This window comes from Macaca mulatta, chromosome 4 (genome assembly GCF_049350105.2).
Source record: "Macaca mulatta isolate MMU2019108-1 chromosome 4, T2T-MMU8v2.0, whole genome shotgun sequence".
Lineage (NCBI taxonomy): Eukaryota > Metazoa > Chordata > Mammalia > Primates > Cercopithecidae > Macaca > Macaca mulatta.
Genome location: NC_133409.1, coordinates 152,956,827 through 152,982,237, shown reverse-complemented (window position 1 = coordinate 152,982,237; position 25,411 = coordinate 152,956,827). Strand labels below are relative to the sequence as shown.

Here is a 25,411-nt window from a genome sequence, read left to right as displayed (position 1 = left end):
CCCTCCTTTTCCTCTTCCTGAGCCTACTCAACATAAAAATGTGATCAACTTCTACTTAATGAAGAGTAAATATATTTTCTTTTCCTTATGATTTTCTTAATGTTTTCTCTAGCTCACTTGATTGTAAGATTGCAGTATATAATACATATAACATACAAAATATGTGTTAATCAACTGTTTATGTTATTGGTAAGGCATCTGGTCAATAGTAGTTAAGTTTTGGGGGAGTCAAAAGGTATATATGGACTTGGTTGTTCAGAGGGTCAGCACCCCTTACCCCCATGTTGTTCAAGGATCAATTGTATATCTATTATAATAGATTCTTACATAGAAAGATAGAAAGAAAAAAGTAAAGTCACAAGGAATCCTACTCGACAGAGATAACCAAATTGTACTGTATATCTGTGCTTGTGAATATATATGTGGCTCTGTATATGTGTGTTGCTATACATGCGTTTGGTTTTTTTTTAATGGACTATACTAGACATGCTGAACTATATCTTGCTTTTTTCTGTTTGAACCAAAAACTTTCAAGAGGAACAAATACATACTCAGGTCCTGCATTCCTTGGCTTAAATCGTGATCAAGGGGTTACTGTAGTAATTACCATATAATTGTGTGGCCCTTCATATATATATATTCAGAGCTCTCAAACATAGCTATCTTGTTTGACCCCCACAGCAACCTGGAGAATGGGCAGTGCAGTCTTCCCCATTGTACATTTCAACTGTTCTGGCAGTTGACTTTCCTGACCCACGCCTGAAATCTGAAACACACCTGTTCACGTTTCTACCCTACTTTAAGCCTTTCTCTGGCCCATAACAGTGATTGGATTAAGCTCAATTTCTTAGCAAAGCATACAGGTCCTTCCATATAACCACTGCCTACCTGTCAAGCCTCATCTGGCACTTCCTCAGATTCAAGCGGTACAAAACTCCACTTCCTGTAGTGCACACATCTACAACTTTTTAAGCTGCTCTTCTAAAAAAACCTACTTGGCCTTCCTGGTTCTTGTTTTACCACTTTCTTTTGCTCTCTAAGAAACCTGCATATATTTTTATAAAATGGCCTATACTGCAATTTACGACCATTTCTCTGCCTCATCATACTCATCACCCCAGAGAGAATGAATATGTTGGCAGTATGTAACTACATTCAGATTTACAAATCCGACTTGGCATTTGTTAATGCCCCAATGTTTCATATTTTTGTTAGTTTTCAGCATGCCTATCTTTTCTACTAGACTGGGCGCTAAAAGGCAAGGTCTGAGCATCTTACGCGCCTCCATCTTCAAGGCTTAGCACAGTGACTGAAAAAAAACCCATGCTGAACGTGCACTAAACTGAACTGCTTAAACACCTACAGGCACAAGGCGAGGGCTAGAACCATATCGCTTGACTCTTAAGTGTGTTTCCAACTGCTCCCACATCCTGTTTTCATTAGAGAAACCCAGACCAAACAAGGAAAGGGAAATAGGCCGCCGTAGGCTCATTACTATTGCTCCTTAAGTTTCCTCGCCGGTCCAGCTACCCAGACAAGGTAAATGGAAATCTGCAGCAGGACTCAGCTTGGTGCACACAACTCCGCCCTCGCCACACCCACTCTGCAGCGTCTGGCCCGGCCCTACTCATCTGGGCGCCCCTTCTGCTTCCGCTAGGCTGTGAGTACGCGTGCTGCCCTTGAGTCTCCCTCCGCCTCCCACACCCGCAGTGACACCCCTTCCGCCAAATTTGTTTCTCTTTCTTTCAGCGCCTGCGCGCCGTCACGTTACGGCGGAACTAATCCAGCGACGCCTGCGCTTTGACGAATTTGGTGCCGCGGAAGGGAAAAAGGGGGACAGCAGCATGCGTCACACCCGGAAGCGGCGAGCCGGAAGTGGGGTTGGCCAGGTTATCCCCAGGGGTGGAGAAACGGAGGCCCAGGAGGAGGGGGGAAAAAAGAAGGTGGAGGATTCTGGCTACCACTCTGAATCCGATACCGCTTCTCTTAGACCTCAGAGACAGAAAAAGGGAAGGGTGTCTCATCCCATCCCCTTTCCTCCTCTCCTCCCTCTCCTGAGCCTTAGCCATGGCCGAGGCAGGGGCTGGGCTGAGCGAGACCGTCACTGAGACAACGGTTACCGTGACAACCGAGCCCGTGAGAAAGGCGGGGGGGGGGCGGTGCTGTTTAGGGGTCTGGGAGATACTGGGAGGGAGGGGACAGGGATTAGAAGAGTTGTTGGAGGAACTGGGCCTGGGAATGTGGGAGGTGTGGGGTTGAATATCTAGGGCTGGGAGAATCGGAAGGTATTGGAGCTATTTAGAGTGGCAGAGATGGTGCAGGAGGCTGGTCAAGGATCATGTAATAGGGAGGTACAGTTAGGATATAGGTGTTGCTGCTTGGGGTGGTTATGTGTATAAGTAATGAACGAATGGGAAATTGAGGATTAAGGAGCCAGGAAGATGTTGGGAGGAAGTCAAAGGTAGTGTAAGAAAGCATGGTTGGAGGCCAACTTATCAATATTATCAATGCTTATATTTAAATAAATATTTATTGAATGGATGAATGTAAAAGGAAGTAGCAGGAATGAGGAAACAAGGAAAGGAGATGAAAAGAGGCATTTTGAGAAATCAGAGAGCAAAGATGTAAATGGAGAAACAAGAAGTATTTTTCCAAAAACATGTTAAGTTGCCTTCAAAGGGAGAAGATTGTGTTGGGCTTAATACTCTTGGATTAAAGGAAGCTTGGTAATTAATAGATTAATAATACTTGCTACTAGAGAAGCCAGGATGCCAGAGAATAGGTGGATAAGAGGTAGAGAGAGCTGGAGCTTGAGAATGAGAGAGGTTTTGTTTGTTTGTTTAATGGGAAAAAGAAGAAGGGATCTGGAAAAAGATCAAAGATTAGGTGCTGGGGACTGAAAAGTAATTTTCATGTATTAATACTACCAAGGATGATGTGGGGAGGAAGACAGAGAAACAGCGAGGATTATATTTTCCTTTGAAGAGTTGCTGGAACCTTCCTTAGGTCAGGAATTGTGCCTTCTCTTATACTGGTGATATAAGAACAGGAAATAATACTTATTCCTCAAGGGACTGTCTGAGGTCAAAGACCTGTTCTGTTTTATCTTCTCGCAACTCCCCTGGTGCTATGTCTGTGGTACTGATTGAGCGGAAGAAGATAAGAGAGGAGGTTCCCTGGGAGGGAGTGGGAAAGGTTAGTAGGTGGGGACTAGATAGGTACGCTCATCCTTAACCTTCTAGGAGAACCGGAGCCTTACCATCAAACTTCGGAAACGGAAGCCAGAGAAAAAGGTGGAATGGACAAGTGACACCGTGGACAATGAACACATGGGCCGCCGCTCATCAAAATGTGAGTAATTGTTGGCCCACAGTAGCCCTGGAGTTCTGGCTCCCTTCAGCGTATCTTGTATCTGCTCATATCCACTGGCTTTCCAGAAGCCCCCAGATGCTCATGGTTTTGTCGCTTTTTTGGTGGTTCTGTGGTATCAGGGAAAGAGGTAGGAAAGGGCTAGAACTGGAATTGCCTAGGTCTGATGACAAGAAGTATCAGAGGTGGGAGAAGTAGGGCTTTGAATTCATGGCTCTGTAAGAGGACAAGAGGAGTGGGGCCTGAGTCCCAGAGGGTGGGCCTGGGGAAGGCGGATCCTGGAACGTAGGAGAAAATAGGAATTTTCACTGAGTTTGAGTGGGAATGGATCTGACTATACATCTTACCCTTCCTCCTCTTTAACTGGGCTCCTCCCTCTAAATCTAGGCTGCTGTATTTATGAGAAACCTCGGGCCTTTGGCGAGAGCTCCACGGAAAGTGATGAGGAGGAAGAAGAGGGCTGTGGTCATACACACTGTGTACGTGGCCACCGCAAAGGACGGCGTCGTGCAACCCTAGGACCGACCCCCACCACCCCTCCCCAGCCTCCTGACCCTTCCCAGCCCCCACCAGGACCAATGCAGCACTAAATTCCTCTCTCCTCCACCATTCCTGTGTCTGTCTGGCCCTGAATGTATTCATGTGGCTACTTCTCCAGCCCCTTCCTTCCCTCTCTTCTGCCTGATAGAGGAAAGAGGAAGAGGAGGGTGAACAGAGATCCTGGAATTATGACTTGCTGCTATTCCAACCCAGCCTCCTGGGTTCCCCCAGTCCTCATTTTTCCTCCCAATACCCACCCTTCTCTCTCAAGGGATCTAGTCAGCTTGGTCCCAGTCTCTTCCTTTTGTTCTCACTGCCAAACTGCCTGTCCTGGGATCTAGTTATCTTGGCCCTGCACGCTACATGAGTAGCAAACACTTACTGGGTTTTCAACAGTCCCAGCTTTCACTGCCAGGGTCCCAGTCAGATTCCAGGAATTTACACCCTAGCTTTGCTTGCTAATCCTGGTTTAGAGCTATCCTACTAAAATATTTAATCCTAAATCTTAGTCCTTGACTGTGAGATATGAGGTCTTACAGGAGACCTCAGGGCTCCCAGCCCTTCTCCTCCTGCTAACCCTTCTCACGCCCTGAAGAGGAGTTAGAAAAGAGGTCCTTGTCATTCTCACCTCTTATGGAAAATAGAACAGGAAATAATCATATCCTTTCTTCCCACCCTTCTCCTGTGATTTAGGATTTCTGACAAAGATGGCTGAGATTGGTCACTTAGAGCCAACTATCTCCTCCGCCTTTTGTTTTTCAGCTTCAGAGACAGATCCAGTATAGTCCCAGGGACCTGAGTCTCTAGGATAGGAAGGAAGAGGGAGGAAGCAAAGAGATTGGGGTATATCCCCTGTGCTACACTCCTACCTCTTAATTCCTAGACTTTGATTTCTCTGCCAGCCCAGATGTTCAGTTCTCTTGGCCCTCTCTACCCCTTACTGGGATTTGGTTTTCATTTTCCAGTCCTTTTGCCATACACAGTTGCAGAGATCAGTCAAATCCATACCACCGCTGAGATCTCATTTATTGCCACAGGTGCACAAAATAAATAACCCAAAATCACAAAATGTGTTAAATATGGGCCCATTTATACATATGGGGAAGGGTGTGAGACTATACACAAGGATGAGTTTTGATATCTGAAGTATTCCCAGGTTGAGGAGGAGAGAGGGGAAGTAGCACCATTGGCTCCTTTCTGTGAGTATGTGCAGGGAGAAGTTTCAAGAAGGTTCTTATGGAAAAACGGCTGTGAGCATAGAAAGCAGCCATAGGAGGTTGGGGAACTAGCTTGTCCCTCCCCACCCCGAGATCCCCCAAAAGGGGTACGAAGCTTCCCAGAGGGCCACAGGGCCCAGACCAGAGTCAAGCCTCTTAGGAGGAACCTCAGTGGACAGGCAGGGTAGCCCAGTCCTTAGATCTGTGGGGAAGGCCCTGAGCCCTTCTTTGGAGCTGGGAGAGGCAAGAGTGGGAGTCAAGTATTTGACCAGCAGAGCCTCTGTGTAGGAAACATGGTCACTTTACCATTACTGATGGGGAGGGCTTGTTCCCCATTGCAGGCCTAGAGTGGTTTGAATGGGAGAAGTCAGGAAGTACTGTAGCAGCTGTAGGGAAGAGAAGATTCTGAGAGCCAGAAAGCAGGAATGAGTTTGATTTTGAGCAGGGACGCGGAAACGTGGAGACCAGGTGAGATCTCATTTTTTGGGGGGAAATGTGGGTTGGGATTAATACTCCTGCAATGGGTGTGTGAATGTGTTCGCAGAAATGAGTGGGGAATTCCACGCCAAAAAGAAGCAGCTGCAGGGCCAGTGGCCGGGCCAAACTTCTAGTTGGACTCAGCTTTCCGCTGGTACAATGCGGAGCGGAGCACGAGGGTCGCAGGTGCAGAACAGCGGGAAGATGCGCTCCCCCAGGGGGGCGGACGCCTGGAAGGCATAAAGCAAGTCCAGTGAGCGGCCGTCGTAGAAGGCTACGCGGCCCCGCTCCCAGTCCAGGTCCACGCGAATACGCCGCGGCGGGGGCTCGACTCCGCCCAGCAGGGTGGGCTCGGGTGCCGTGAGGGCCCACAGGCGGCCGCCGCGGCCCTCCACGGCCCACACGGCCCCCGCAGGGCACAGCCTCACGCAGCCCTTGCGTTGCACGGATTCCCCGGCCGCGCCCACTGCATAGTGGCTCTCCTCGTCGTCCTCATCCTCCCCAGAAGAGTCTCTGCAGGAGGCAGCGTCCGCAGTCTCCACCTCCCAGCAGTGGCGGCCGGCCCCGAAGCCCTGCGCGCCCAGCACAGCCGGGAGCTGATCGAAGCGCTTGGGGCCGTCAGGGGGCGCGGGCGTCCCTGGTGGGGCCAGTTGAACGCTGCGGCGGTCGGCGGAGATAAGCAGGCGGCGGTGTGCGGTCCCAGGGTCCAGGGTCAGGTCGGCTGGAGAGCGGGAGGCAGGGAGAGGACCTCATGAGAGAGTTTTCTATATCACAGGCAGGGTAGGGTGGAGAATAGTCAACGGAGATCACGTAAAAGACAGAGTGCTAGTGACCCCACAACAGCTCAAAAGGCGGCTGCAGGACCAAAAAGGAGCAAGGCATGTGAAGAGCAGGCCTGGGCAATATCGGACCTTGTACTGATGCACCACTTCTGTAGAACTGGACCTGGGGAAGCATCATACTGGTCCAGGGCAGGGAGCATAGCAGGAAGATCAAAGGAGAGGTTGTCCGGTTTGTGGGGTTGGGGGAGGAAGAGTGAGGCTGATCTGACTTGGAGGGAGGAGTAAGGACTGATACCTCAATCTGCAGCATCTGGGGTGGGGCATGGGAGCTGGGTCAGCCAAATGGGGAATGTTCATCTTTCTCTTTGAGAAAGCCATACTGATACTGGAACCTCAAGTGATGGGAGGGGCACAGGGAGGAATCCAAGGTATCCTGAGAAACCAGCCCACCCACCCACAGGAATGGGGGTGGGTGGACAGGCCTATTTCTGTAGAGGGTGTGGGGCAGAGGAGGAGAGCAGGTGGTGATAGCCAGAGACCAGAAAGAAAGAACCATTGGTCTTATATGTATGAGGTGCTTTGAAGAAAGATTTCTGGATTAGGGGTGCCGGAAGCAATCTGGACTGGGCAAGATGGTGGATGACCAGGAGGGTGGACCATCTTCTCTAGGCAGTTTAAAGAAGGGTAGAGGCACCCTTCTTCTTGGGAGTGAGTGAGGAAAGAAGGGTCAAGGAGATGCTGGGGTCCCCTTCCAGAGAGGAGTGATGAGAGGTGGTAGAAGCAGAGATTTCTGAGAGGCACTTAACCTTCAGGGATCTGTTGTTTGAATGTATGAAAAAGGAAGAGGGAAAATGGCTGGAATATGAGGAATCGAGGATAGACATTGTTATAGGCTGAACTGTGCCCTCCCCCACTCCACACACACACAAAGATAGGTTGAAGTCCTCCAAACCTCCTTTCAAAGAATATGACCTTACTTTGAAACAGGATCTTTACGGAGGTAATCAAGTTAAAATGAAGGTCATTAGGGTGGGCTGTAATCCAGATTGCTGACTTATAAAAAGAGGAAATTTGGACACAGAGACAAATGCATACAAAAGAAAATGTGCAGACCTATCACCCAAAGAACATGTGAGGCTACCAGAGGCTAGGAGACAGGAATGGAACAGATTCTGTCTCATGGCCCTCAGAAGGAACCAACACTGCTGACACCTTCATTTCAGACTTCTACCTCCTGAACTTTGAGATAGATGTCTGTTGTTTAAGCCATCTACTTTGTGGTGCTTCATTACAGCAGTACTAGGAAACTAATGCAGACATCAAAAAGGACCTGATCACTTTTTAGGGCTAAAAGGAAGAAAATCTAACACAGACTGTCATTCAATTCCCTTCCCTCCCTTCTTCTTTCCTTACCTGTCAGTCTATGAAGCATGTTTTTGACCACTGGATAATCTTCAGGGAGATCATCCTCTGATTTAGATGACTTAGGTGTTGGGACTTCAAATCTAGACAGATGAGGGGAAGGGTCAGGAAATCAGCCCTCTGCTGCTAATGCCCCCACGCATACCCCATTCACATCTCTGGAGGGAGAAGGGATGAGGCTGTACCCCAGAAAACCTGCCTATTAATGGCAACAAAAGTGTGGGCCCAGTGAGAACGTGATGGCTATGGCAGCTCGTGTGAAAAGGAAGGAACAGAAAAGTGGAACTCACCGTCTCCATGTCTTCCTCATATCCTAGGATGGGCAGAAACAAACATGGATGTGAGCTCTGGGCTTCATTCCCTGGGGCATCCCTCCCTATCTCCCCCCTCCTCAGGTGAGCTCTGTCTGAGTTGGCAGTGTCCCTCCTCACCTTTCAGAGTGATCTCACCTCCTTACCCCCTGTGCTCCTTTTCCTCTCATTCTCCTCCTTCATCTTTCATGATCCCTTCTTCCTCTCACCCCATCACTTTTCCCTCATCCTCCTAGCTCCATCTCCACTGTCCTCCCCCTTTCCACTCCCCAAAGGTTCTCAATTCTCTGTTCCCAGGCTTGTCCATGACTGTTTCTTGTCCCCAGAGCCCTTGCCTTCCTCTGCTGCCTCCTCAGTCCCATTCTGTCTCTTTCAGTGGCCCCATCCTTATCCATCGTTCCCAGTGCATCCCAGAAAACCATCTGTCCCTTCTGCGTCCATCACACAGACCGAACACACACCCAGAGCCCTCGGGCTAAGAGTTGGTATATAAAAGCCTTACAATAAAGCTGCTTCCCCTCTTGCAATAAAAGCCCAGTGGCGTTTATTGGGCCCTTTGCTTTGTGTCTCTGGACCCTGGCCAGGGAGGCAGCTAGACTTGAATGTGTCCCAAAGGCCCAGCAGATCCATAGAGCACTATGGGAGCCAGGAGAGGGCGCTGGATGCTCCCCTCCAAACACTGGGATCCCGACCCCTCCACTTCACTGTCTAGTGCTGATGTCTGGAGCAGGCCGATATGGTGGAGAGAGGGAGAGAGAAACAATTTGCCTAATTCTGCCAATTACACCCAGACTAATTAGGTCTATGAAGACTTCAAAGGGCAGAAGCAAAACCCAAGACCAGCTTGGCTGCTGGGGAGAAGCCAGTCAGGAGTCCCAGACGCCCGGGGATCGGGCAAGGTAATGGGTTGGTTGGTGGCCAAGGAGCCCGGGCCCAGGAGAGGCGCGGGGGTAGATGGGTGGTAAGACTGGGATGTGGAGAGGAGCCAGAGGCCCCGGCGGCCGTTCTCCCGCACCTCGCCTCCACCCGTGGCCGCTCCTGCCTGGGGCCTTGGGAGGAGCCGAAATAACAATAACAAACAACACACAGCTTAGCTTGAGCCGGAGTCTGGGACCAACCCCCACGACCCTATGGGGACGTTTGGATTTGCCCCAACCCCTTGCTCCCTTCCTCCATCCTCTTGTCAGTCCCCTTCTCCCTAGTTTTTTCTCCGCCAGCCCAGTCTCCTGCTCCCGCTCCTCTATGCAGGTTCTGCCCTCGCCCACCATCCTCCCAGGCCCCCTACTCACCCTCACCTGGGTCGGCTCCCACTTTCGCCCGCCTCTCCCTCCCCTACGCCAGCTCTCTCCTCCCGGGCGACTGCGGCTGCCCTGCCAAAACTTGTGCAGTTCCCGTGCCCTTCCCGGCGACTCCAGGGCTCTGCGCGTTCTATCCAGTACCCCTTCTCTGCCTCCCCACTCTCTTCTCTCCAGCCCCTCTCACAAGGCTCAGGCATCCGTCCAGCCTCCTCCCCTGTGGACCAAGTGTCAACTCCATCCATCGTCCTTCCGGGCGCCTCTCACCTTGAGGACCCAGGGTCAGCCCTCGCCCCCTCATCCTTTGCTTTTCTCTGCCCACCCCATCCTTTGCCTGAACTTCCACAGGGCCTCCGGCTCCAGACTTGCCATTCTCGGCTTCCCCGGGGAACCCATGAACCTCCGGCTTCCACCAACAACTCCACGACGCGCGCCCAACCTCACCTCTCCGGGCGGGTCCAGGCAGCCCATGGTGGGGATGCGCCCCCCTCGGCGTCTCCCCGCACGGGCCCCAGGCTCAGCCAGCTTCTCTCGCAGCTCACGGCTGATTCGCACCTCCACTGCCAGCCGCACATTAGACCTCAGGCTGCGGCGGGGACACGGCAGGCCGCAGCAGGGGCAGGCGGTGGGGGAAGCCTCGGTGTCGGTCGCCGGCGGGGTCCCCCAGCGGCGGGCCAGACACGCGCGGCAGAAGCTGTGCTCGCACGCCAGAAGCACCGGGTCCTCGAAGGAGCCCCCGCACAGAGGACACGTCGCCAGCTGCTCCAGACGCTCCACCAGCCCCGGGCCCAGCTCGGGCGCATCCATGGAAAGTCGGGATCTGGACGCCGCCCCTTGCGCGACCACCGCGACCGCCTTCGAGCGCGCAGATGGCGGGCCGCCCCTGCTGCTTGCTGTGTAGATGCCCTTCTCTCCGACTCCCTCATTAACTTTTGCAGCTTTCCGCCCCTCTCCTGGGATTGCCTCTGTCTTCAACCAGAGTCTTAGTCTCGGCAAATCTTTCCACGACATCAGGCTTTATAGGGAGGGAGGAGGCTCCCACGGGAGGTAAACACCAGGCCTTGCGTAATGCCTCATCTGGTTCTCCCGCTTCCCGGGTAAGGTTTGGGGGAGCAGGGAGGGGAGAATAGCACACCTGGGTCCCCGAGCCTAGGAGGTGGTCACTAGAGGGCGGTCTGGAGCCGGGTAACCCTGTGTGGGGAGGGTAGCCCCCTGTGAACCCCCGAAGAGCCCCAATTTTACCTTCCCCTCGGCCTGTGGTACGCGCATGGGCCGGGTGCCCAGACTCACTCTTGGCATGTGCGCCCACATTGCCAAGGTGTGATTCATTCCAGGTGGCTGGCACACCTACATCTGGGGGCTGGGGGCCGGAAGTAGAGATCCTGGTTTGTGTGGCTTTGGCAAGCCTCTGAGTGTTGATGTGTGGTTTTCATTCCCGGTGCCTCTCGCCTTTCCATCTTCCTTCCTTACCTATTAAGGGCTTAAGGGCACTCTGAAGTTCTGAAGTAAGGGGTGGGGAACAGGCACCCACACTCCGGCCTCAGGGAGTCGGGGCAGAGCTCTCGCAACTCTACCTCTGACCAGCTCCCAGGGCCTCTCCTTAATTTCTTCGTGAGTCTCTCTTTCTGGTTCTTTCTCTCTGTTTTTCCCTGTGTATGTTTTTATTTCCAGTTCTCTCTTTCCTTCCTTCTTTGGAATGTACCCGGTATTATCTATTTCAACTCTGGTAGTTCACAGAGGCCCAGAGAGTTGGAATAGCTAAGGTCACATAGCAAGGGAATGACCAGAAGTGGAGCCCTACCCTGGTCTTCTGACTTGTGTTCTTGCTGTGACTCAACCCTGCCTTTTTCAGTTACAGATCCCTGGGACCCCTCCTGCTTCCTGATATTTTTCTGGTGTTCCTTTGTGCCTTCATTCCTCACCTTCATCTCTCTTTCTCCTTACCTGCTCCTCTCCCAACCTCTCTTCTTCCTCCCTGCTCCCTCCTCTTCCTAGCTTCTCTACCCTTCCAATGCCAGGCCTAGCTGACTGGATACTCATGGGGGTGTGCACGTAAGTAAACATCCGACTGTCTACAACTATGATCACTCACACTGTTATATAACATGTGTCTGCATCCATCAATGTCCAGATGCCCAAATTGCAGACAGAAGCATTCACGTAATACAAACATCACAGCTAAATATAATGTGTATGAATAGCCTCATACACATTGAATATCACTGGGATAAATGTTCAGTATTATTTAGGAACAGATGGACATGCTCAAAGAAAACAGGCAAAGAGACAGATACTCTATCATTAGTTTTATTATTAAAAGAACAAGAGTATAACAGCATGAAGTCTTTATGGAGCAGCAGGACTTTATTAGGCACCCCCTCCAGGCACCCTTCTTCCCCCTCCCCCATACTTATCAGGGAGACACTCAAATATGACACCCTGATAAACCTACACAAACAAACACATGTACATTCATCTTGGAACAACCCTCCCAGCTCAGTGCTCATAAAACACACAGAAATCCAAGCATAAGACTACAGTTGTGACTGCAATCTATTTTGTAAAAGATGCACTTCTATGCTATGATAGGTAGCATAGAGAGATGATCGCCTGACATTGCTGGCTTTGGAAACTGAGGCAGGAAGTCACAAGCTAAGGAAGTGAGTGACCTCTGGAAGCTGCAAAAGACGAGGGAATGGATTCTCTAGCAGACCGTTCAGAAGGAACCAAGCATTGCGGACACCTTGATTTTTGCCTGGTAAGATTCATTTCAGACTCTAAACTAGAGAATGATAAAGTAACAAATGTGTATTGTTTCAAGCCCCTAAGTTTGTGGTAATTTTTTACAGTATCAATAGGAAACTAATACACAAGATTGCCTTTTCTCCTCCTCCAGTCTCTGCTCTCTGAGTCTATTTGCACTTCTGTGTTGTTGCACCTTCCAATTTGTCATATTTTCTGGATGTCTCTGCCTCTCGACCTTAGTCTCCTGTTATCTCTTTTCCTTCATTGTCCTGGTTTATTCCCAACTCCAAGGCCTCTCAGGATCTTTTTGGATCTGGGCTTGAAGTACTAGAGGAATATCTCTGAGACTCCTCAAGAACCTCAATTGTCATCAATCCAAGTGCCTAGCCATGGCCCTCATGGGCTTGTCAGTGGTTAACAGCTTCAGTTGCACATTAGAATTATCTGGGAAACTTTAAAACTCCTGATGCCCAAGTGACACCTCAGACCAATTAAACAGACACTCTAGAGATGTGTCCCAGGTATCAGTACTTTTAAAAGCTTTCCAGATGGTTCCAGTGTTTAGCTAACAGGGGAACCATGGTCTTGAACGGTGGATGTTCATGTGAACCTGTCACTCTATTTTGCTCCTTGTGCCCTGGCTGCAGTGCTTTCTATTTGTTGTTCCCTGAGCGTGCCACTGCTGCTGCAGCTGTACTGCCTTTGCACTCGCTCTTCCCTCTACTTGGGCCCCTGCTCCTCCAGAGCCTCACATGGCTTTCTCCATTTTCTCACTCATGTCTCAACCCAAACGTAACATTCAGAGAGGACTTCTTTTACCATCTGTATCTCAAGTGGTCTATCTCAAAGACATCCACTATATATTTACCCATATTTATTATCTCCATGGTATTTATTACTGTCTGCAATGATCTATTTATGAACTTTTGATCTGTCTCTGTCCAATAGAAGGTAAGTGAACAGGGACCTAACCTTTATGTTCACTGCTGCTTTCCCTGCACCTAGAATAGCACCTAGCACACAGTGAGTCTTAGGCCCAGCTGTTGAATTGCTCATTTACAATCTGAGAGGGTCATTTGATTGACTCTGCTTAGACCTTCTTATCCTTCTCAACCAATAGTCATGCCTCACTGGCAGATTCCAGGCATAGTGCTGGGAAACACTCATGTGATATAAAACATATGGTGCTCAGTCTGGCTAGGAAGCTCATGACTAGTTGCCATTTACCTTCCATAACCAGATAGTGAGGATTCCTGCTAACAAAGCATCAGCTCAGCCTTTACACCCTGGTTACAATGAGTTCATACCTAATGGTTCCAGGACACCAGTAAGGGAAAAGGCATTTGGAGACAGACTCTGCCTGGAAACATCTCACTTCTCAAGACCTTCTCCCTCCCTTTCCAGAATCCCTAACCACTCTACACTTGATCCTCTAATCACCCCCGAGTTCATTCTATTTCCAGAGAGCCGGAAGGGTGGATGTGATTTTATGTGTGTCGGCTTTGCTTGGCTTGTTCCAGTTGACCATGACAGGATCCTGTCTCTCTGCTAGGATCCACCTCTTCCTTCCTTAACATAGGTGCCTCCCAAATAACTGTTCCCACCCCTTTCCACCTCTTTCCAGGACTCCTACTTGTGGTGTTGTGGAGTGTGACAGCTCGATACCCATGCACGGCACTAGGGAATGTTAGAGGTGGGACAGGCCTTGACCCATCCCTTCTTTTCCTTCTCTTCATTTTTTTCCTTCTATCCTTTTATTTATCCTTCAGTTTCTCTCCTCCAAATTAGCAACATCCTCATGCTTTTAAAAGCCCCACAAGTCTTTAGAAGCTTTCAAGAGGGAGAGATAAGTATGAGGAGGAGTTTGGGAGACTGATCACAGGACAGTCATGGTTCCTGCCCTTAGGAAGTGTGATAAGCCAGGTAAAGTGTATCCACCATCAACAAAATTTAGCATTATTGAATTGGGGTGTGTAATAAGGCAGATGAAGTGTATCCATCATCAACCTAAATCTGTCATTACCAAATTTAAAGGGGCAGTGAGGGGGGAAGAGTGAGTGAGGATTCTGTTGACAGCTTGAAGGACAATTGGGAATCATTTTAGGAAGTCTTCCAGGAGGAGGTGACCTGTGAAAGAAAGGAAAGTTGTGTTGAGTGAAGAGAAGTGAAAAGGCCTGAACAAAGAATGTGAAGCATCTCTGGGGAGAAAACTGGATTGGGAAAAGAAGGCCTAGGAGGTAAGAAATCCAAATGAAGGAGACCATATTTCTTTCTCAATTCCCACTCACTGTGCCCTTCCCCAAGATTTTCTTCAATCTTGATTGTTTCTATAATGACTCATTTTTTTAAGGACTTGGATGTTTACACTATGCTTTAACATAACTGGAAATTCTATTAGACCAGAGCAGTTTTCCTATGCAACTACTCCAAGGACTCTGAGTAAAACTTGCCTTGATGTGGGAGGCAGTTTTAGGAGGAGTGGCTTGAGGCAGGGATAGAGGAAGAAGATCCAGCCAGATTAATCCAATCAATCTTGATACTCAAATACATGACCATGTTATAGAAATATCACCTTCATAGTCCATTCTCTCATTTAACCCTAGAACAGCTGTAAGGCCAAGTCCAGCCATGTTACAGTGAGGCCTCTGGGATTCTGGCATGGTAAGGGATTTGACTAGGCTCAAACAGCCGGCAAGAGGCAGAGCTAGGACTGAAATTCAAACCTGCTGGCTCCAAAGTCTGTATTGTTTTCCTTAAATATTAATTTCTTTATTTTGAGACGTTACTTTCTCTTTTCTGTCCCTCCTGGAAGCCTCCTTCCTTTCTCTGCCTTTAAATTTCTGCTTAGGGCTAACGGTTTCTCTGAAATGTTGCCCATCATTCAGATTCATCCTAGGTGCTCACTTATTCTCTTTCCTTCTAACAACACACTTGTCTATGTCACTAATATTTCTATCCATCATTTAAATTCTCCCTTAAACGTTCACTATTTGTCTTCTCAATTTTTTCAAGGCCTTCTTGTTCACCAAGCCCTTAGCACCTTTCAGTTTGTTCATTTGTTTGTTTGTTTGAGACAGAGTCTCGCTCTGTCGCCAGGCTGCAGTGCAGTGGCATGATCTCAGCTCACTGCAGCCTCTGCCTCCCAGGTTCAAGCGATTCTCCTGCCTCAGCCTCCCAAGTAGCTGGGATTACAGGCACGTGCCATCACACCCAGCTAATTTTTGTATTTTTAGTAGAGATGGGGTTTTGTCATGTTTGCCAGGCTGGTCTCAGACTCCTGACCTCAGGTGATCTGCCTGCCTCAGCCTCCCAAAATGCTGGGATTTCAGGTGTGAGCCACTGCATCTGGCCAGCAGTCTCCTTTTAAGAGCTGTGCATTCACTTGTCCATTCATTTAACCATTCAACAACTATTTACTAAGCACCTACTATGTACCATGCATTGTTCTAGGAGTTAGGAACAGTGGAGAACAAGCCAGTCATAGTCCCTTGTCCTCTGGTAATTTAGATTCCACTGAAAAAGGCCAACAATAAGCAAGTAAATAAATAAATTAACAAGATAATTATAGACTGTGATCAGTGCTTTGAAGAATACAAAGTTGGTAATATAAGAGGAATTAACTGGAGGAGGTGTGCACTACTTTTAATAGGATGTTAGAAAAAGCTCCTCTGAGAAGGTGATGAGAGGGAGCCGCAGTGAGGAGAGTTGGGGGAGAGCAACAACAGCAGATGCAAAGGCCCTGAAGTGCGAAAGATCTTGAATGTACTAAGTGTAATACAATGGTTTGATGTGAGATTGGAGAGGTACTAAGAGCCAAGCTGTGTAGGACCTTAGGGACCAGGATAAGGAGTTGATCTTTGTTCTGAGAGCAATGAAATGACACTGAGGAGCTGTAAGTGTGATATTTACATGGTCTAATCGATTGATTGATTGACTGATTGATTGATTGTAGAGGTGGATTCTGGCTGCGTTGCCCAGGCTGGTCTCAAGCTCTTGGCTTCAATCAATCCCCCACCTTGGCCTCAGCTCCCAAACAGCTGAGATAATAGGCATAAGCTACCACACTCAGCATGATTTACGTATTTTGAAGCTCATTTTGTCCTAGTAGTCTTTTCTCTCAGTTTTCTTTTCTAATTCCCATCCCCCTTCACATTATTTACATTCAAGATGATAAACTCATTTCCATGTCCACTTCCCCATCAGGGAGAATAGGTCTTCCAAACAAGTTATTTATTATCCCGTATAAGGATCGCTAGTAAGTGCACCAAATGCAGCTAATTTTTTTCTGGCTCCCACCTCTATTAAATACATCAAAGAATCATAGATTTGTAGAATGTTAGAGTTGAAGGGAACATTAACAATGTGTCGTCTAGCCCTTACAATATGAATAAGAAAATTGATGCCCAGAGAGATGACCTAGCTGATGCGTAAGTAGGGAAAACTTTCTGATCCTCATCCCTCAAGAATGCAGGAGCACGTTCCTTCCTGTCTTTTAGGCACCTATTTCAATTAAGAAAAAAATATTGGCTGGGCGCAGTGGCTCACGCCTGTAATCCCAGCACTCTGGGAGGCTGAGGCAGGCAGATCACGAGGTCAAGAGATCGAGCCCATCCTGGCCAACGTGGTGAAATCCCATCTCTTCTAAAAATACAAAAGTTAGCTGGGCATGGTGGCACATGCCTGTAGTCTCAGCTACTCAGGAGGCTGAGGCAGGAGAATTGCTTGAACCCAGGAAGTAGAGGTTGCAGTGAGCCAAGATCGTACCACTGCACTCCTACCTGGCGACAGAGCAAGACTCCATCTCATTTAAAAAAAAAAAAAAAAAAAAAGTCAGGATGTCCTAACTGGATTCTTGGCTTCAAGGTCAATCACCATAGGTCGGTAGTGCTGCAGCTACTGCTAGCATAGCGTCCACTGGCCCAGCTGCCCTACAGCCATGGACATTTCATGTTTATTGGGGCTCATCCATGCTCTTCTATAGGAAAATAGGCTCTACCTCATTTCTGCATTTCAAATCTCATACAAATACATTTAGTTGGAAGGACTTAATTCATGTCCAGAATCCTAGCTCCAAAGACTCTGAGAAATAGTTTTTTACTTTTCAATCTCTTCAATAGAAAGGAAGTGAGGTCAATCCACACATGTAGGGTTGGCAGATAAAATGCAGAACATCCAGTTAAATTTGAATTTCAGATAAACAATGATTTTTTAGTATAAATATCTCCCAAATACTGTATGGGGCATACTTACACAAAATAATTGTTTATTATTTATCTGAAATTCAGATTTAAATGGACATCCTGTACTTTTATTTGATAAATCTGACATTTTAACAAATATCGAGCACAGAGACTGAGAGCAGAAGTCCTTAATTTAGGTGGGGGACATTGAGGAAGGCCCATCTTCCGAGGTGATATTTAGGGGGAGACCTGAGAGATGAATAAGAGATCGTCATGCACAGAGAGGAGAGAAGGGCATTCCAGGAACTGGTAACAGCTTTGCAACAACCTAGAGGCAAGAACAATTTGGGCTAATTTAAGCAAAGTTGACACATGATGAGTTGGGACTAAAGATGGCACAAGATAATAATGAAGACTTAGGCAGAGACTAGAGCAAGCGAGATCTTAAGTTTTAGTAGTGGAATAAACAGGAACGGAATGAGGGAGACCCAGGGTCACTACCTGCTAATGGCATTCCCAGAGTTGTATATGGCAGTCATCCCAAAGAGAGAAAACTATGCCAGTAATTTAGGTGAGAAAGGATGATGGCTTGAGATAGTGGGATCCAGTGGAGCTGAAAATGAGCAGGCCAATTTGAACTGTATTTTGTAGACAGAATTGACAAAAACATTGAAGTGGCCTTTGGGCAATGAGGGAGGGGAAAATCAAGGATGAATTTCTAATTTCTGGAATGGTTGACTGTGTAATTGCAAAGCTGTTACAGATCTTAATGAGCTTTGGATATTGAGATGGGATCACAAGAGAGGGGGTAAGGACAAAGTGATGCGATATTTTGTTTCAGTTGGACAACAGTCCACAATAACTGCTTCTCCTCTCTGCAGAATATTCCCTAACATGCACTGAGACCTGTTTGCTCTGTCCTTCTCTCCTTCCTCCCTGCCTTCCCCTTCATTATTTTCTCCTTTTTATTCTCTGTCCTTTCTTTCTGCTCTATAGTTATCCTATTTCCTCGACAGATTCAAAGTCTCAGCCAGTGAGATAGATGGAGTGTAGGCAGCTAGAAATGGAAAGGATTCCTGTGCTTCTGTGATTCACAGTCTCCCAGTGGGCCTTTAAACCATTTAACCTCTGTTGTCCAGACCCCAGGAAGAGGTGAGGCTGGAAGAGGTAAAAGAACTTGGACTGGAGCAGCAGGGGAGGCCCTGGAGGAAGGAGCAGGCATCATCCCCCAGCAAATGGGCAATCCATTAGTCCAAACTCCTCATTTTAAAATTGAAAAAACTAAAGTCTTTGCCAATTTTGACTAAACCAGATAAGAAATTATACAGTATGAAGGAATATTGACACCACTTAGAAATAGTAGGGTGTCAAGATGTGACTTGACTCTTGTTAGTTTGGTGACTACAAAGTGAAAACAATTATACTTATATCAAAAAAATTGTTTTAGGGATGATAAAAGTAATTTATATTTATTCATCCAAAAATACTTATTAAGGACCTACTATGTGCCAGATACAGTGTTGAAAGATGGGGACTCAGTGGAGATCAACACAAACAGGAACCTGCCCTCATGGGAATTAAACTCTAGTGGGGAAAACAGCTCATTAACAAATAAATAAGTGGAATCTATGGTAGGTACCATGAAGCAACATAAAGCTGAGAAGAAAGATACAAATACTAGCATAGTTTTCTCTCTTTGGGATGACTGCCTTATACAACTCCGGGGAATGCCGTTAGCAAGTAGTGGCCCTGGATCTTCCCCCATTGCACTCTTGCCTATTCCACTACTAAAACTTAAGTTTTTGCTTGCTCTAGTCTCTAAGTCTTCATTATGATCTTGCGCTATCTTTACTCCCAACTCATCATGTGTCAACTTGGCTTAAATTAGCCCAAATTGTTCTTGCCTCTAGGTTGATGCAAAGCAAAGCTGTTAGTGTGCCTGGAATGCCTTTCTCTCCTCTCTGAGCATGAAGATCTCTTATTCATCTCTCAGGTCCCTCCTTAAATACCACCTAGGGAGATGGGCCTTCCTCAACGCTGGATGGAGTGCTGGATGGAGTAGACAGAGTTACAATCTCAATAGATTCTATTTGAGCAAAGATTTGAAGGTGGTAAGAGAAGTCGTCAAGTGCTTATCTGAAGGAAGGATCATCCAGATGAAAGGAAAGGCAGAGGCAAAGGCTGTGGTGCTGAAACTGCTCATGTGTTTGAGATTCAACATGAGGCCATGTGGCTGGGCCGGAGGGAGCAGCAGGTGTGGAGTAGGAAGTCAGATAGGCGACTGACCGACTGTGCAGGGCCTTGTCATTGTCAGGACTTTCTTCGGTACTGGGTGAGGTGAGCCTGGCAGGGATTGGAGGTGGTGGGGAGGGACTGCTTTCTGGATGTGAGTTTCTGCATTGGTTGTGGAGTGTGAGAGCAAAGGAGGACGCAGGAAGCTCTAACGAGTTTGGCCCCAGCATGGGGAGGATGGAGCTGCCAGTGATTGCAGTGGGAAGAACTGTGAGGAGCTGGCCTGGGCAGGAGGACCAGGGTGGCATGTTGGACATGTGAAGCCAGGAGGCCTGTGGGCCATCCAACAGCGCTGTGAACTATGCAGCCCAATGTAAGCATATCTGAAATTAGGAGTGGTGGAGAAATAAAAAGAACAAGGATAGTTCATATTAACACAGTAATAATTTTGTAATTTTATAATTTTCAAAACATTAAAGATTTTACTACTTAACTACTCCAGGAGCTTGTGTCACATTCCAGTCACAGGGAGAAAACTGGGGGCCATGCAGGGTAAAGGTCAAAGCCTGCATGCTGGGACTCAAGTGCTTCTTCCCCAGCAGTGTTAGAGCACCGACTCCCAGGAACACAGAGATTTGAAGAGAGTGTCTGGGTCGTGGACTGTGAGTCAGAGAAACCAAGCCAGGGGCATGCAAGGCAGCACAAGGCAGAGCAGGGGAACCCAGCAAGGGAGGCGGCAACACAGAGTGACCTAGAAAAGCCTGATGAACTGAGAGCCAGCCCACAGCAGTCCCCATGTGCCTCTGCGTCTTGGTCCACATGACAGACTCTCCCTCCCTTCCTTCCTTCCTCTCCTCTGGTGACCAGTAGCCAAAACATCACCGGCACGCTGCTGGCATCCAGCCTGCCAATTAGTTCAGGGGCCACTCCCTCTGACTGCCTCCTGAGCCTCAGATGTTACCTCCCCCGTCTCCCAAACACACCTCTCCAGCTCTGTCCTGCCTGCCCTGAATCTCTGGAAGGAAAACTGGCCCCGGGACCTGCCTCGGACTCTCTGGCTCCCCTCATCCAGCCCCTCCCTCCGCAGAGGACGGTATCTTCGCACACTTTTATCTGCCATTTCTGGGCACCTTTGCGAGCGTCCTTGAAACTAGCGCTTGGTAGAGTTATCCACGCCCATGTGAGGCTCCCCTGTCCCCTGGGTGGCATATGTGGCAGGAGAAGCAGGGAGGAGCTTCAAGGAAGCAGAGGAAGGGAACCTATAATAGCTCTTGGGATGGCTTCCAGGAAGCCATGAAGATAGAGCCATGCTGAAAGGAGAAAGGCAAAGGCTACAGAGAAGTGAACACTGAAGAGAAATTAGGCAAGAATAAGGCCTACAAAGTTAGAGGAAGGGAATGGGAGGGCAAAACAACAGCACCAGAAAGGAATGAGGAGGCCAGGCATGGTGGCTCATGCCTGTAATCACAGCACTTTGGGAGGCTAAGGCGGGCGAATCACCTGAGGTCAAGAGTTCGAGACCGGCCTGACCAACATGGAGAAACCCCGTCTCTACTAAAAATACAAAATTAGCCGGGCATGGTGGTGCATGTCTGTAATTCCAGCTACTCGGTGAGGCTGAGGCAGGAGAATTGCTTGAACCCGGGAGGCGGAGGTTGTGGTGAGCCAGCACGCCATTGCACTCCAGCCTGGGCAACAAGAGCAAAACTCCATCTCAAAAAAAAGAAAAAGAAAAAGAAAGGAATGAGGATCAGGAGTCGGGGGGAGAGACATGATCTTACAGAAGGGGCTGGACCTGGGGAGAAGATTTTGTCAGAACTATGGAAAGTTTGATATGAGATTGAAGGAGGAATGATAGTAATACTTTTTACGTTTTTGGAACATCTTCATATATTTTATTTCATCATTCATTCATCATAGATATCATTACCCCCATTTTACAGATCAAGAAACTGAGGCTCAGAGAGGTGATGTGAGTTGCCCGAGATCACACAGCTAGTAAGAATGTACATTCTCCTCTATACCACAGAGCACCTGCTTCTGTATGTGGCATATTAAATAGAAAAATGAGATTAGACATTTAGAAGTTGAGAATTCTCATCCAACTAACACTTATGGGGCACTTTTTTTGTGCCAGGCAATATGCTAGGCACTGAAGATACTAAGACACCCTGTTTTCAAAAGACTGACCTTCTGGTTAAGGAGTGATATGAATGGTGCAAACCAGATAGGGGGTGGGGCTGCCCATAGGCTGAGGGCTCCTCTGGGAGAGTACAGCTTAGAGAAGTTTTCACAGGGGATGTCTGGGAAGAAGGGAACTACTTCCCCAGTGGATGGTGGAAGGGGATAGCAGAGGGCATTTCAGGGAAAAGCAAGCAAGCAGTGTGTGGGAGAGCTCCAAGGAGTTGAGATCCACAAAAGAGGGATGTGTAGGGAGCTGGGTGGAAAAGCTACAGAAATAATGGGAAGAACAGTGATATTAATTAAATTCATTATCTGTTTAAAACCATTGCATAGGGCAAGGCATAGTGGCTCATGCCTATAATCCCGGCACTTTGGGAGGCTGAGGCAGGAGGATCACTTAGCCCATGAGTGAGAGACCAGCCTGGGCAACATAGCAAGACTTGTCTCAATGAAAAAAATACTAAGTATTTTTAAAAGGCACAATACATAGCTGTAATAAGAGTTGAGGAGGAATCTTACAACTGTAGTGTTACAGGAGACAAAGGGTGTTTCTCCATTATGTTGCGGTGATGGGAACTTAAATCTTAAATGAGATAAGGATATATTTGAGTCTTCCTATATGCCAGATGGCATGCAAAATGGTTTTATATACATTATGTAATTGAATTCATGTAACAGTTAAAAATAGTGAAGATGACCTATTTGGGTTGACATGAGAAGATCTATAAGATAATGGTTAAAAGAAAAAGTGCAGAACATTATGTGCTATAAATTGTGATCCATAGTAAAGAAACACATACAGGGGAAGGGTTTTGGTTAGAGGGAGTACAGAGCCAGGGCAGCCAAGAGAAGGAGGCGTGTCTGAGCCTGGCACAGGCTGCGTGCCTGGGGTTGCTGCTGAGAGGGATATGAAGCTTGTCATACTGAGGGCATAACTCAATCCTATACATTAGGCAAGTCTCAGAGAGTTTTCAAGTGGAAGTGAAACACACTCTGATGACACAGGTTGTAGAGATTGTTCTGTCTGCAGGTGAAGAATAGATTGGAGACAGGAGGAGAGCAGTCAGGTAGGAGAGACCTGAGGGGGTGGACAAGGCTGGCCCCTGGAAATGGAGTCAAGGGAGAGGAAGCAAGGGTGAGAAATTGGGCTGAGGAAGTGAGTGGGTGACAGATGTTCACATGGCTGGTTGGGGGGGAGAAAAGGAACACAGAATACAATTAGATTATTTTCAGGATTTTAATCGCAGTTATACATGCAAATAAAAAGTCAAACAAGTAGATGAGTTAATTTTTTTAAACGGCAGCCCTCACCCCCACCTCCACTACTTTCAACTCTTTTAGCTGTTTTGGCATTCACCTTCACATCTGTAAATACGAGGATTATATTATTACTATTTACTCTTCTAATTTTAGGCGTTATCTATTATTGATTTTCTGTTATGAAAGATATAACTTTTTCTTATTACCACAACCTCACTTGGTCCCACAAACACACATCCTCACTATTTCCACTGTCCCTGGTTTATAGCTATTTCAAAAATACATACATACATACACACACACACACAAACACACACACACACACACACACATTTCTATGTGTATAAAACACAGATGTGTAAATACACAGAAACATGTCCTGAAGGATCAAATCAAAGTAGGATTCAGGAAGATCATAGCTAAAGAAGACTTTCGGCTGGCACGGTGGCTTATGCCTGTAATCCCAGCATTTTGGGAGGCCAAGGTGGGCGGATCACCTGAGGTCAAGAGTTCAAGACCAGCCAGACCAACATGGCGGAACTCCGTCCCTACTAAAAGTACAAAAAATTGGCCGGATGTGATGGTGGGCACCTGTAATCCCAGCTAGTTAAGAAGCTGAGGCAGGAGAAGCCCTTGAACCCAGGAGGCTGAGGTTGCAGTGAGCTGAGATGTGCCACTGCACTCCAGCCTGGGTAACAGAGCAAGACTTCATCTAAAAAAAAATGTTTTTTCTTTTTTTTAAAAAAAGAAGATTTGAACCAAAAGGAAGAGAAGCACAAGACAAGAGGCCATGAAAAAGCAAGCCACGCATTGTGTGAGTATGTGTGTGGAGGGCAGGGATGAGGAACATTTCAGAACAGAATCAATTCAGCTTTGTGCAGAAAGGAATAATGAAGGCAAGAGGCAGCAACTTCAGGGCTGTCTGATTTGAAGGAAATCTTAAAGGCTTTATCAGGAAAGGGGAATCACTAACAGTCAGACAGAAGCACCAGACTGAATGAAAAAAGATCGCAGCCCCATATCCTTAGAGGGTGTCCTCAGAGACCTCAGGTGCCCAAGCATCTGCCATGCTGTTGATTTATTCTGCAGTGAGTCACTGGATCCCTGAAACTAGGGGCAAGGGTGAGATCATCACCCCAGAAGGCAGGGAGCAGAGACAACAAGGCCCTTGGGGTCCAGGGAGCTGAACCCGTCTGGTCAGAGGCCACTGTCACAAAACCAACAAAGAATTCATATCTAATAGGTTTTCCTCAGGGCTCAAATGAGTAGGTTTGGGAGTCACCGGGAGGCTGTGATACCAGGCAGGATGACAAACAAAAACAGCCAGCCAAGAAAACAAGCTTCAGAGTGTTTACCCTGGCAGAACAAGGGATGTCTAGGTAGAAGCCTGAGAGAGGTCCCAACCAAGGCCACTGGCTCCTCCCTCCCCACAACTCAGAGCCACCAGGGACCTGGGCCATCTGTCCCCTTTCATGACCATGGAGGCTGAAAGTGTCAGCACTGTGACCTGGAATTATATGCCTGGACTGGGAGGTGGACACCTTGGAAATAAACTCCAGACCCTCTATTTGAAAAGTTTTGTGGCTGGGAGTGGTGGCTGAAGCCTGTAATCCTAGCACTTTGGGAGGCCGAGGCAGGCGGATCACGAGGTCAGAAGATCGAGACCATCCTGGCTACGGTGAAACCCCGTCTCTACTAAAAATACAAAAAATTGGCCGGGCGTGGTGGCGGGCGCCTGTAGTCCCAGCTACTCTGGAGGCTGAAGCAGGAGAATGGCGTGAACCTGGGAGGCGGAGCTTGCAGTAAGTTGAGATTGTGCTACTGCACTCCAGCCTGGGCGACAGAGGGAAACTCTGTCTCAAAAAAAAAAAAAAAAAAGCTTTTTGCATTGAGCAGGATTCTGCACACGTATATACACATGCCCCAACTCCACTAATTCATCTTTTTCCCAATTCCCCACCTAAACCCTGAGAGAGAAAAAAAAAAAAAGAGCAGCCTCTGACATTCAGAAGTTGGCCTAACAGCGCTAAACCATGTTATTCACCTATTAGGCATATACTATATTACAGAATACCAATCTCAGACAAGTTTACTCTTAGACCTTGATAAAGTGAGACAATGTAAGGTTGCTTCATAAGTTTTTCTGAGCACAGACCCAAAAAAAGGTCACTGTGCCACCCACAAAATACCAAACACCCCTTCTCTTGGCTAACAGAAATGTTTGCTACTTCTTTACCAATTATAGTTTTCCCCTCTTTTTAGTCTTCCCTCCCTATAGAAAATATTTATTTGGATATTCATTCACAGAATGCTCTGCTTTCTAGCAGCATTAATCTAGAGCAAACCCCCACTTCCTTAGACTTTTCACCAAATCACCTAACCAAAACCCAAATCCTA

At 47.7% G+C, this 25,411-nt stretch overlaps 2 protein-coding genes and 1 long non-coding RNA gene across 7 annotated transcripts; 1 reads left to right on the top strand and 2 right to left on the bottom strand.

Moving 5' to 3' along the window:
- Window positions 1-421: 421 nt before the first annotated feature.
- On the top strand, window positions 422-4,978 carry PPP1R11 (protein phosphatase 1 regulatory inhibitor subunit 11). 4 transcript variants are annotated; one of them, XM_077998735.1, is made up of 4 exons: window positions 422-1,660; window positions 1,750-1,889; window positions 3,243-3,351; window positions 3,757-4,978. In XM_077998735.1, exons 2-4 carry the CDS (start codon window positions 1,845-1,847, stop codon window positions 3,957-3,959), a joined length of 357 nt encoding a protein of 118 aa, XP_077854861.1. In that variant the 5' UTR covers window positions 422-1,660; window positions 1,750-1,844; the 3' UTR covers window positions 3,960-4,978. The 4 variants fall into 4 exon arrangements, with proteins under 4 accessions (XP_077854861.1, XP_014991338.1, XP_077854860.1 ...); XM_077998734.1 differs by lacking the exon at window positions 422-1,660 and adding an exon at window positions 2,680-2,726 and having other exon boundaries at window positions 1,849-2,136; XM_015135852.3 differs by lacking the exon at window positions 422-1,660 and having other exon boundaries at window positions 1,740-1,889.
- On the bottom strand, window positions 4,915-11,567 carry RNF39 (ring finger protein 39). 2 transcript variants are annotated; one of them, XM_077998733.1, is made up of 5 exons: window positions 9,858-11,567; window positions 8,098-8,120; window positions 7,799-7,890; window positions 6,032-6,324; window positions 4,915-5,833 (listed from the first exon to the last, which is right to left on the bottom strand). In XM_077998733.1, the coding sequence occupies exons 1-5, from the start codon at window positions 10,422-10,424 to the stop codon at window positions 5,744-5,746; spliced, it is 1,065 nt and encodes a 354-aa protein (XP_077854859.1). In that variant the 5' UTR covers window positions 10,425-11,567; the 3' UTR covers window positions 4,915-5,743.
- Window positions 11,568-13,340: 1,773 nt separating this feature from the next.
- Window positions 13,341-21,934, bottom strand: LOC144340530 (uncharacterized). The gene is made up of 2 exons (XR_013416736.1): window positions 21,761-21,934; window positions 13,341-14,285 (listed from the first exon to the last, which is right to left on the bottom strand). It is a non-coding gene; the product is annotated as an uncharacterized LOC144340530 (long non-coding RNA).
- Between the last annotated feature and the right edge of the window lie 3,477 nt (window positions 21,935-25,411).

Coding starts and splice junctions, on each gene's coding strand:
- PPP1R11 (NM_001047136.1), top strand. CDS start 2,068: ATGGCCGAGGCAGGGGCTGGGCTGAGCGAGACCGTCACTGAGACAACG. Junction 2,137..3,242: donor TTACCGTGACAACCGAGCCC/GTGAGAAAGGCG, acceptor TTAACCTTCTAG/GAGAACCGGAGCCTTACCAT. Junction 3,352..3,756: donor GGGCCGCCGCTCATCAAAAT/GTGAGTAATTGT, acceptor CTCTAAATCTAG/GCTGCTGTATTTATGAGAAA.
- RNF39 (XM_077998733.1), bottom strand. CDS start 10,424: ATGTCGTGGAAAGATTTGCCGAGACTAAGACTCTGGTTGAAGACAGAG. Junction 6,325..7,798: donor CATGCTTCATAGACTGACAG/GTAAGGAAAGAA, acceptor CCCGCTCTCCAG/CCGACCTGACCCTGGACCCT. Junction 5,834..6,031: donor CCGTGCAACGCAAGGGCTGC/GTGAGGCTGTGC, acceptor TATGCCTTCCAG/GCGTCCGCCCCCCTGGGGGA.